Raw genomic sequence first — 12,698 nt, 5'->3', positions numbered from 1 at the left:
TAGAGTAGGCATTAGATTTGGAGTTGAAAGACCCGGAACCAAGGTCAAACCCTGCCATGGTCTGTGGGTCTGGGGCACTTGCCTCTACTCTAGGAGCCTTCATTTCCTCATCAGTCCAGGCAGGTCAGCATCACTGCCCTGTCCTGCTGCCCTGAGGATCCCATGCATGAACGGACATGCACCGTCCACTCTCTAGGGGATACTGAGGGCTGTGAGCTGAGTGGCAAGGACACAGGGAGTCAGATCAGACATGCTGGGGGTCTGCGGGAAACACAGCCTAGTGGGACAGAAAATCAGACCTGTGATAACGAACAAGAGCTTCCACAAGGCAAGACTAAAGGAAGGGTGGGTGCTATGAGCTCAAAGGGGCCAGAGATGACTTGATGGAGATGGTCAGAGAAAGCGTCCTGGAGGAGGTAGGTCCCCAACAAGGCTCCAAGACAATGGGCTGAATTTGGAGAGGAAAGAAGGAAGGAGAAAGAAACAGCATTGAGTAAGGCTGGAAGGTAGGAGGGAACAGCCCACAAGAGGATTAAGCTTTAAAAGCATCTTTGTAAGACACACTCTAACCATTGTGCACAACTGCAAAGAGGTGCTTATGTGTGCCAGAGCGAGCTGTCCTCCAAAACTTGAGGACAACATGGAAGTGTCCCCATAACTACGTTTCCGCTTCCTTCTGCACCTCAGTTGGGTCAGATGGTTTTTGCCAACGGCTGGGCATGGAAGCAGTGCATTCCACGCCAATGCCAGGGCCTTAAGAAGTAGCTGTGCCTTTTCTGTGCTTTCTTCCCCATCTAACAGGGGACATGAGGTCTCTAAGGCCCCATGCAGCAGGTTTTCACCTGGGCCTGTGGACTCATAGGAATTCTATAGATGACTGCATGGGGTCTATGAGCCCCTTGAAAGTGTGCCAGATTTTGTGTGGATGTGCATGTGTGTATTCCTGGTGAAAAAAATTAGCTTTCACTAGCGTCTCAGAGGAATACGTAACATAAAAATGGTCAAGAAGTACTGTAGACAGTGGAGCCACAAGATGGAAGGAACCTGTGTTTCTGAATCTCCACACGGAGGACAAGTGCTGATTGAGCACACCTGCATTAGATTATCTAATAAGCAAGAAATAAGGCACTGTTGTGTTGAACCCTGAAAACTTGGGGGTTTATTTGTTGTGGCAGCTAATGTTACCCTGATACACGTGGGAAGAGCATTTGTTTGGGGGCAAGAGACCTGTAATCCAGGCCACGCTCTGACCCCACTGAGTTCCTTGGCCTTGGACGGTCACTCAGTCCACTCTAGTTAAGTGAATGGGGAGGCTAGGGGCTCTCAAAGGCCCTCACAATGTGCCTTCCTGCTTTCCTTCCAAGGTCTTCCAATCTAGGATTAATGTACAGATCACTGGGGCTTGGGGGAATTAAGTGGTGCTCTCAACACACAGCAGTCTGGCTTCTGCCCCCACCCATGCACACAACCTGCCCTTACCAAGGTCTCCAGGGAGCCCCATGGCTTCAGCCTCCTCTTACTTGATCTCTTGGAAACACTTGATTCCACCCGTGGCTCCCTCCCGTTCCCACTTTCCTTGGCTTCTTGACTCCTCTCTCCCAGGTTCTCCTGCTTTTCCTTATTGCCTTTCACAGAATTCTCATCCTCCACCCGCCCCTTGTTGTCAGCATCATCAAGATCAAGCTATCCTTGCCCTCCCTGCAATCTGCTGAAAACACAGCAGACCCAGTGATCCTTTTAAAACATGTCAGCTCACATTACAGCCCTGTTCCCCTTCTGGTTCCTTCACGGTTCAGAGTAAAGGCCCCAGTCAGCACAGTGGCCTTCAAAGCTCTCACCATCTGCCCCTCCCCCAGCCCTGCCTTTTCTCTGTCCTTGTCTCTCCCCAGTGCTTGCTCCATCCAGCTCCCTGGACACCTCAGGTGTGCTTCAGCCTCCAGACCTTTGCACCTGCCATTTCCACACCTCTTTCAGTCCTTTGTCATCTCTTCAGTGAGACCTTTGTTAAGTGATGGACCTCTTCAGATGGTCTGTCACTTATTGAAGATAACAATTCCTACCCCACCCCACCCATATTCCCTATTCCCCTTCCCAGACCCTTCTCCCTAATAACCGTAACCATCTGACAGACTAAATATTTCATTTATTTTGCTTATGGTCAGCCTCCCCCCGACGGGGAGGATGTGCAGGACTTTAGTTCCCTGCTGTATCGTCAGCACCAACAGTACTGCCCAGCACAGAGCCAGCACTCAAATAAATAAATAAACTCACTACCTTGTCCCCAAACCTGCTCCTCCAGCTAGGCTCCCTTTCCCAGTGGGGGCACGACCACCCACTTTGTTGTCCCAGCAAGGAATTCAGGGTCACCCTAACTTTCACTCTCCTTTTGCAAGCAGTCTGTCACCACACCCCAAAGCCCACCTCTTGGCTCCCAGGATCTCCCACCCATCCTCACACCTGGTTCAGGTCAGCATCCCTGGCATAGGCAGCAGTGTCCCGAGTGGGCTCTCACACCAAGCTGACCCCTCAACCTATCCTGCACATTGAAGCAGAGCCAGCTTTAGGAACCAAAATATGACCCAATCACTTTCCCTTGAAACCCTCGTGGCTGGACAACACACGGCCTTCCTCGTAGGGGTAAGGGCCCTTCCCCATCCAGTCCCTGCCTCCTCCCAGGTCTCTCCCTTCCTCACACCATTCCTTGCACCCTCCGTGCTTTCTCACAGACTCCGTGCCCTTTCCTCTCCCAGGAATACCCTTCCTGCATCCCTGTGCCAGATTACCTCCTTTTCATGCTGCAGAATCCCATGCTCCTGCCATTGGGCCTTTCCTTTGGGCTGAGCTGGGTGCAGAAGACAGAAGACCTGAATTTGAGTCCTGGCTCCACTTACTAGCTGAACATGGCTGGGCTTCCATGTTTATTTATCAAGCATGGAAAGATAATAATAAGTGCCTTGAGGGTAATCAGAAGCACTAAATGATATAGCAAACATTATTGTAGGCGCCTTACATACATTGTGGGTGCTTAATATTATTTCTTTCTGTGAGCTTACAGTCTCTGTACTTCTACTTATCACAGCACTTTTCACCTTGGTCTGTAATTATCACCCTGCCAGACCATGAGCCCCTGCAGGACAGGGACGGCCTCATTCAATTCTGTTTCCCTACAACTTGCCTAGAGCCAGCACCTTAGCCTTCAAATTAATTAACAAAGTGGCCACCAGAGGGCAGCCTCACACCCAGAATACAGCCAACCCAAACTGAAGTTCTTAAGTGGCCTGGCATCTGGGTGATGGAGCAGCAGCCTGACGGCTCCAGCAAAGAGGTTGGGTGTTTGGGATTGTTTGGCATTGCTGTGGGCTCTCCAGGCTTCAGGGTTTGATTATATGTGCTCTTAGTTTGCCTCCCCCTCCCCTGTCTCCTGGACCCAATTCCAAAGTGTGTGCTGCTCAGAAGGGGGTTCCCCCATACCAACAAGCAATTCTCAGACACAATCAGGTAGTAGAATTCAACTCAATTCTGACACTACCCAGAGACAGTGTCAAATCCCATTTAGGGGTCAGTCTTACTAGACTGTTGTCGTCCGTCCGTCGTCGTCGTCGTCGTCCTCGTCGTCGTCGTCCCGACACCCCCCCACCCCCGCTTCAGAGGCCAGTCACAAGTCCAAGTTGTTACCTGTGCTTCTGACGGACAAGGCCCAAAAGTCACTTCATTAACATAACAAAAAACACCTTTATCACTCTCATCACTTAGGAAATTCCAAGGGTTTTAGGAGCTGTGCCAGAAATGCATGAAGACCAAATATATATGTCTCATTATAAATCACAGTATCACACCTTCCTCCTGGCCCATAGTGTAGGCACATGGGAAAATTACTCCAAATGAGCTGCATACGAAACCTCTCAGCTTCTCTTTCCTCCTCTGAAAAAAAGGGTAACCCCACTGCCTCCTTGACAGGATTATTGTGAGACTTCAAAGGCATGTAAGGCATAGAGACTGACAAACTAAGTGCTTGGTATAAGTTTGTCGAATGGGTGGATGCCCCGGAATTGCAACGTCTATGACCAAGTGAAGTCATCATGCAGGCAGTGTCCACACTCAGTAATGATGCCCGGTTCAGCCTCCCTGCTCACACTTCCCCGCATTCAGAGCAATGGTGATGAGAACAGAGGGATTTTGGGGGCTGAGCTGATTGGGAATCTGACCTATTTGACTCCTCAGTCTCAGAATCTTAGGGACTGAAATGAGGGACCTAGAAGATTATCCTTTTCCAGTCCCACCCCATACTGGGACACCCTCTACAAAACTCCTCTTTGGTTTAGAAATTTTTTTAAAAATTTACTTATTTTTTACTTATTTACTTTTGGCTGTGTTGGGTCTTGGTTGCTGTGCGCGGGCTTTCTCTAGTTGTGGCGAGCGGGGGCTACTCTTCATTGTGGCGCACAGGCTTCTCATTGCGGTGGCTTCTCTTGTTGTGGAGCACAGGCTCTAGGCATGCGGACTTCAGTAGTTGTGGCACACAGGCTCAGTAGTTGTGGCTCGCGGGCTCAGTAGTTGCAGCACGCAGGCCCTAGAGCACAGGCTCAGTAGTTGTGGCACACGGGCTCAGCAGTTGTGGCTCGTGGGCTCTAGAGTGTAGGCTCAGTAGCTGTGGTGCACGGGCTTTGTTGCTCCGTGGCATGTGGGATCTTCCTGGACCAGGGCTTGAACCCGTGTCCCTTGCATTGGCAGGCGGATTCTTAACTGCCGCGCCACCAGGGAAGTCCGGTTTAGAAGTATTGAGAAGCAAATGAGGAATGAATTTGTTAAAACATTGAGATGTTGCATGTTAATCATTAGAGGCCCCACTGACACATCCACCCACTCACTCATTTCCCTACTTCACGAGAAACTTTGGCCATGGTGGAAAGTGCCAATAGCCTCCAAGAAAACTAGGTAAAATGTGCACTTTGAGGGGGCAGTCAGGGTCACCCCAGCCTTAGACAAATGGTGTAGAAAGGAGATCCTAGGAAGGCGAGATGAAGGGACCAAACAGACCCTGAGTCCTCAGGAAGCAGTTTCAGGCCAACTCCAAGGTAAGATACTGAACAAAATCGTTTCAATGCCTAGGTGAGATAATGGGGTGTTAAAGAGATGACGGGGTCGGGGGGTGCATTCACAAGGCTGAGTGGACCTAAAAGTATGGTGAGTCACGAGCAGCATGGTCTAGAAAGATGGAAGACAAGGAGAGAGAGGATCAGCATTCTGTTTCTGAATCGGGGTCTGGCTGACCTGGTCGCACTCCCATCAGCTGTGGAATGGAGTTGTGAGACTAACAACAAACGGACTGAACTCTCAGGTTTGAAATTCCCCAAACCCTAGTGTGTCAGGATGGCCCTGACGCTGAGCTTGGCTTGAGGGCTGGTGTGTATTGGTGAGGGTTGGAGGGACAATGCCAGCAGAAGCCTTGAAATGAGAGCTGAAATAAACTGGTTCTAGGCAGGACCTAGCACTTTGCTCTGTGGGTCTTCAAGTTGCACTTTGTCACTCAGGTGAGAGAAAACAAAATCAAAACTAGAAATACTATGGAGGGGACTTCTGACTATCGGGGTCCCTTCCATCCCCAAGGCTCTGTAAAATGTTCAGCAGCAAAAGAATATTGATACAAAATGGATTTGCAAACGGAATGTGTGAGTTTAACTGAAATTAATTCACTTATCATAACATTCACCCTTTTAAAGTATGTAATTCAGTGTGTTTTGGTATATTCACAAAGTTGTACAACTATCAACACTAACTCCAGAACATTTCAAAACCTCCCCAAAAGAAATCCTATAGCCATTAGCAGCTATTCCCCATTCCGTCCTCCCCCAGCCCCTGGCAACCACTAGTATACTTTCTGTCTCTATGGACTTGCTTATTCTGGATATTTCATATAAAGGGAATCATACAATACGTAGCCTTGTACGTCTGGTTTCTTTCACTTAGCATAATGCTTTCAAGATTCACCCACATTGTAGCATGTGTCAGTACTTCTTTCCTTTTTAAGGCTGAACAGTATAAGAAATATTCCATAGAAACATTTTGTTTATCCACTCATTAGCTGATGGACATTAGAGCTGTTTGAGCTTTTTTATTTTATTTTATTTTTTTAATTAATTAATTTATTTATGGCTGTGTTGGGTCCTCGCTTCTGTGCGAGGGCTTTCTCTAGTTGCGGCAAGCTGGGGCCACTCTTCATCGCAGTGCACAGGCCTCTCACTATTGCGGCCTCTCTTGTTGCGGAGCACAGGCTCCAGACGCGCAGGCTCAGTAGCTGTGGCGCACGGGCTTAGTTGCTCCACAGCATGTGGGATCTTCACAGACCAGGGCTCGAACCCGTGTCCCCTGCATCGGCAGGCAGACTCTCAACCACAGCGCCACCAGGGAAGCCCCTGTTTGAGCTTATTTTAAGTGAATGGTTATATAAATGCATTTTCTGTCTACCCCTTCCCTCAAATTAAGGACAATCAGTAGCAAAATGAAGCAATGCAAGCAGTCAAACCAGTCAGCAACTGGTACTTAGAAAAAGAAAAGCAGCCTTGATTTTTAGGGTACGTCACTGAAGAATGGGGCCAAGATTATGGGGTCTAGCTTAAAACTCCTAATGCCTTCCAATCCCATGTCTGAGATGAGTCTACCCACTAAGACATCAGTTAAATCTACCGGGAAGTCCTTGGATCAGTAAGAAGAACTGAGAGCCATGGTCTGGATCAGTGTTTCTTAATCTGTCTTTCAGAGACTCCTAAGGTTTCATTCAACTTCCCTAAGGTTTCATGGAAGTAACACAGGGCCACCAAGGGGGCTGGAGTGCTGGTCGGGGCTGAGCCCAGCCCCCATCCCTGCTTTAACTAGAGCAGCTCTCATTTTAATTGCTTTATTTGTTGAGGTTCCCTCTAAGTGTTCACCTGGAACAAATAAAGGGGGTCCGTGGCTAAAAAACTGTTTGGCAACCACTGGTAGGTGGTATTGGCATCCTGGGACTAGAGTTGGCGCTCCCTGGCAGCCGTTCTTACGAGTTCTTCTGAGGAACCTTGAGGGTGACTGTCTTCACCTCTGTGTAGGCCTTAAGCCCATCCTCCCCCAGCTCCCTTCCATTGCCAGATTCCATAAAGCCTCCAAATGGCGTGTGGCAGGTGACAATGTTGTAGGTGTTTACCCACACCGTCCCAGCTTGGAGTGCCTGTGTGAAGTACATGGCTTTGTCCAGGTCCTGGGTGAACACAGCAGCGGCCAAGCCATACCTGGTGTTGTTGGCCCTCTCAATCACCTCCTCCACCTTCCTGAACTTGAACAGAGGCTGCACAGGCCCGAAGATCTCTTCCTTGGCAATCCTCATGTCATCCTGCACACCACCAAAGACCGTGGGCTTGATGAAGAAGCCTTGCTCTCCAAAAGGCTCCCCACCGCACAGAAGTTTTGCCCCCTCCTTCTGGCCAAGCTGGATGTAGCCCAGGATTCGTTCAAACTGTTCCTTGTCCACCTGGGGCCCCTGCTGGGTGTCCAGCTCAAAGGGGTTCCCAACTTTCCTCTGCTTAGCTTTTTCCACAGTTCTCTCGAGAAACTCATCATAGATGGATTCTTCAACGAAGGTCCGGGAACCGGCACAGCAGCACTGACCCATGTTGAAGAACAGGGCTTCATGGCACTGCTCCACGGCGTGGTCCATGTCGGCATCGGCCAACACAATGCTCGGGCTCTTCCCACCCAGCTCCAGGGTGACTCTCTTGAGGTTGGAATCGCCAGCCGCCTTCTGGATCAGGTGGCCCACCTCGGTGGAGCCAGTGAAGGCAACTTTGTCGATATCCATGTGATGGGCATGGCCGCTCCTGCTGTGGGGCCATAGCCTGTGACGATGTTTACCACCCCAGGGGGAAAGCCCGCCTCTTTGACGAGGGAGGCCAAGTACAGGGCAGAAAGGGGGGTCTGCTCTGCCACCTTCATGACCACAGTGTTGCCCGTGGCAAGTGCCGGGGCCAGCTTCCAGCCCTGCATGACCAAGGGGAAGTTCCACGGGATTATCTGGCCACAGACGCCAATAGGCTCGTGCCAAGTGAAGCAGAAATGCTCGCCATCCATGGGGATGGTCTCGCCATGCCACTTGTCAGCCCAGCCCGCAAAGTACCGGTATACCTTGATGACCTCATCCAGGTCCAAGAAATAAGACTCCTGGAAAGGCTTCCCATTGTCCAGGGTCTCCAGTGAGGCCAAGTAGACACGGTCCCGCTCCACTAGGTCAGCCAGGGGGTTCAGCAGCCGGCCCCGCTCTGAGGCATCCATCCGGCGCCATGGAGACCCCAGTTGGAAGGCCTCCCGGGCTGCTTTCACCGCCCGATCCACGTCAGCCTGGTCCCCTTCAGCCACGTGGCCGATGACCTCCCCCGTGGCAGGGTTGACTGTTGGGAAGGTCTTCTTGCTGACCGCATCTTGCCACTCATTGTTGATGAACAGCTGGTTGTAGCGGATGTCTGGGTTCGGGATGGGGCTGGGGAGGGCTGCTGCTGAGGAGTACGGGGTGGCCAGACGGCCCAGGCAAAGAGCCGGGGCACCAGGAAGCGCAGCATGCTGAGTGCTCTGGAGAGGGACAGGAGCCAGGGTGAACACGGAGAGGGAAGCAGGGGTCCCCCAAAGGCCCATCAGCTCAGATGTTCCAAGATTCTAGCATAAAGGGGTGTCACCTCTGAAAACATGGATCATAAGGGCTACAGAAGCCCTGAAGAACTCTCTGGTTCAATTCTATCATGTCCGATCTAGCCTCTTGCTCACTCCTTCACCTCTTCTAGGTCTTCGCTCAAATGTCACCTTCTTAGTAAGGCCTTCCCTGAGCACCCTTTATAAAACTGCAACTTTCCTCAGCCCCAGGACTCTCTCTCCCCCATACTGTGCTCTATCTTCCCCCATCTGACATACCAAATAGTAGATGTACATGCTTCTATGTTTATTGTCTGCCTCTCCCCAACAAAATGGGTCCGGTGGGCGGGAGCGATGAGGCCGAGCAACTGGGAAGGTTTCGAGGGTGTGAGTCCACGGGGCGATAAGGCGCCACCCGGGACCCGGGTGCGGAAGGAGGGGTGGGAAGCGTGAAGAGGTTCCTACAGTGCACGCCTCCGGGTCAGAAAGGCCGGCCCCCACGTGGGTAAGCCGAGACCCAGAGAGGAAGCCTCCACTGCAGGAAGGGGAGCTGCGGCCTGCCCGGGGGGCCGAGTGGGAAGGGCGCCAGTTACCTGCAGCAGGCTGGCGCTCGCGCTCCGGTGCAGGTTCGGATTCTCACAGGTCTAGCCTGGCCTCTAGCTGACCGCTTGCCGCAGGCCCCGCCTCCGCGCAGTGGCGGGGCTCAGCCACCAATGAGGCTCCGCCTGCGCCTGGCGCGCCGCCGACTTCCAGCCCCGCTGCTAAGGCAGCTCCTCCCTCCGGGCGCAGGCGTGTTGCGGCTGCTGAGACTGGGGTGATGGGACTGGGGGCGGGGAGCGCCCCACCTTTCCCACGTCCCAGCGCCCCGTACCCCGCGGGGTATCCCGCAACACGCCAGCGCTCTCCTCTCGCATCGCCGCTCAGAGCTGGAGTCCTAAGGCCCGAATGGGTAGGAGTTCACAGGTCACACAGCAATCGGAGACTGGACCCCAATTGTATTTTTCCTTTCTTGCAACACGAGGCGCTTGTTAGGTTACCATCATTTGAACTTCTCCTTAACCCCTTCTGGGTCTCCCCTCTCTCTCAGTTTTTTCCTTGTTTCACTAATTTGACTGTCTTCCACTCTCTCTGCTCTTTTTCCCAGTTGATTTTATATGTGTTTCTAAAAGCTGCATTTTTTTTTAAAGGACATAAAGAGTATATGTGCAATGTAGAAAGCTTGGAAAACACAGAAAAGGATACAAGAAGAAAACATATTACTTTCAATCCTTTCACCCCAAAGTTGCCGTTCATCTTGCTGGTATTTTTTCCTCTGCATTTTTCAAAAATTCTTTTAATAAAAATGAAATCATATGGTGGCCTCTATTTTGCTACCTTTTTTTTCTTTAACAGCAATTTATTATGAACATTTTCTCAGGTCACTAATTAAAAGACATCATCCTCTCCGGGGTGGTGTAAAATTCCATGGTAGGGTGGATTGTTGATGGACATTTAGATTGTCTCCATCTTGTTGCTGCCATAAAGGAAGCTAAATCCAGAACCTGCATCTCTCAGTCACTTCACTTACACTGCACCCTCCTTCTGGTTGGAGACGTTGGGAAGCTACAAGCTGTTTCCCAGCCTTGTTTGCAGCTAGAGTTCCAGATGTGAACTCAGTGGTGCCAATTAGCAGTACCCCTGTCACATGTGGAAGGTGGAGGGTATTGTCCTGCCCCCTTGGGTCATCACTAGCATGATGGCAGAAACATGAGGATTTTCTGCATCCTTCTCCAGCTTCCTGGGTGTGGGGTGGCCACTGCAACTGCAGCTCCTTGACTCCAGCTACCTGTTCCCTTGCTCTTTGAATCATGGCTGCAGGGGTGTGTCTTGAGCTAAATAGCTTCAGAGGTGGCCTCAGAGAATAACAACGCTGGTGGGCCACATCCATCTCGTTCTGGGCATCAGTCCTGAAGGTCGAGTCCTCCCTGATTCTCCCTCCCTCTGGCCCTTCCAGCAATTCTGTCAGCACCCAATGTCTGTATTAACTCTTTACCTCTCCACATATTTAGAGTATTCACATTTTCCTGTTGAACCTGACTAATTCACATGATTCTTTCCTTAAGCTACATCTCTATGCAATCTTTTGTTACCATGTCATCCTTAGGATGTTCACAGTCCTTGAGGCAAAATTTAGTTCTTCACTAAAAGCACTACATCTTGTGTCTTGCCACATCTATGTTCATGTTTTCCCAGCAACCATGTGGCCCCTTGCAAAACCCCTTCTGCCTCCCACACAGCACATGGCCAGCCTAGCACCCCTTGGGCACTTGGCATGGCACTCCTTGGTAGATTAACTTAAGGATTATTTGGTCAACTATTAACAGGCCTCATTGATAGAGGCAGTGAGTCTATGACAAAGCAGGTATCAGTCAGTCTTCATATGGTCAGACCACTTGGAAAGCTGTGGCAGGTGTGAGAGGCCAGCAGCAAACAAGAAGTGACTCCCTTGGGAGAGGCTGCGTCCTGTGAGGAGCAGCTGAAGGAACTGGGCGTATCCATCCCTCAGAGCTCAAGGGACAGCATTTCACCCTCCAAATCTCCAAAGGGTAAAAACATAGTCTGTGGGGCCCTAGAAGACAGAGCCAGACCCATGAGGGGAAGTTAACGGGGTCAGAGGAAGAACTTCATGACAAAGCAGAGCTGGCTAAGGATGGGTGGGAGGGGCTGCCTTGAAAGGCAGTGAGTCCCCCATCACTGGAGGAGTACAAGGAGGGATATAAAACCACTTGGCAAAATCCTATAGAGGAGAATACCAGATAAGGACTGAACTAGACTAGACCAGTGGTTCCCAAATGTAGCTGTGCATCAGGATTGCCTGGGGAGCATTAAAAAAAAAAAAAAAAAGCAAAACTTCATAATCTCCCTGGGCTTACCTTCAGAGATTCTAAATTATTAGGTGTTGGTTGTGATCCAGGAATTTTTTAAGTTCCCCATATGCTTCTGATGCACAGCTATATTTGGGAAGCAGCAGCCTAAGTGGTCTTTGGGATTCTATGACTCCATCATGGGTGGTTTTCAGAAAGGGACTTATCAAGTGAATGCTTTGTCTGTATCTAGAGTCCATCCAGAAGACCCACCCTTGACACTTCATAAGCTGTGGCTGGCACCAGAAGGTAGTCCTGTTGCAAGGCATTTGTAAAAGCATCCAAAAATTTTAAAACTTAAAACCGTCCAGAGTGCTTGACATTTATGGTTTGGAGAGACGGGTGAATGTGCCATGGCTCAGGGTAAAATGCACAGATTATTTCCGTAGAAGGAATGTTTTAGATTCAGCTTTTTAATTGGCAAAAAAATGATCCAGGCCTCTAGAATGCAAGTTGGGCCTGGAGCCACTGTGAGTGTTTGGACTGAAAGGATTGAAGGGGAATGATGAGATAACACAAGCCATAGTCAGGTCATTGTCAGCAAAGAATGTCACCCAGGGATGTGTTTACACTGGCCTGGTGGGGAAAGAGAAGCTATATCTATCTTTCAGGGTTTTGAAGCCTTGGATGTCTAGGAAGTTGCTGGAGAAGATTCCAGGCTCTGAGATAATGAATGGATCAGACAGATTCCAAACAAAAAGACATGCCAGCTTCCCTGGGCATTGATTCTACAATGAACATAGCATGTGCCTCCATTCTCTGCATTTGAACAGAAGATGGAAGACACCAAGGGAGGTGCAAGAAATGGAAGTTTAAAAATAAAGATGCATGTAAAAGCAACCCAAAATATACCTCCCCCCCTCTTCTTCTCCTACGTGAACCTCTACACTCTGCTAAATTTACAGTCTGTGAACATGAACTAAGTCTGAATGTTGTCAAACCAAAGCAGCCCTGAGTCTTTACCACAAACTGTTTCCCTCCCACCTGCCTGGCTTCCTTGTTCGTTCCCTCCCTCTGCACCTCAGTTCATGGTTGAGGAAACTGAAATCCAGAAAGGGAGAGGGACTTGCCCAATGTCAGACAGGAGAATGAGTGTCTGAGTTCCGACTAGAATCGAGACTCTCACACAAACACACAAATAACACT

At 50.1% G+C, this 12,698-nt stretch overlaps 1 protein-coding gene across 1 annotated transcript; it reads right to left on the bottom strand.

Annotated features, from left to right (window-relative positions):
• Positions 1–7,030: 7,030 nt before the first annotated feature.
• Positions 7,031–8,582, bottom strand: ALDH1B1 (aldehyde dehydrogenase 1 family member B1). The gene is given in 3 exon segments (XM_065878839.1): positions 7,031–7,839; positions 7,842–8,549; positions 8,552–8,582. Coding segments are annotated over 3 exon segments (1,548 nt in total).
• Positions 8,583–12,698: the final 4,116 nt, after the last annotated feature.

The sequence above is a fragment of the Phocoena phocoena genome, chromosome 6 (genome assembly GCF_963924675.1).
Source record: "Phocoena phocoena chromosome 6, mPhoPho1.1, whole genome shotgun sequence".
NCBI lineage: Eukaryota > Metazoa > Chordata > Mammalia > Artiodactyla > Phocoenidae > Phocoena > Phocoena phocoena.
The sequence above is the reverse complement of the archived record's forward strand: the minus strand, read 5'-3'. Positions and strand labels throughout refer to the sequence as shown.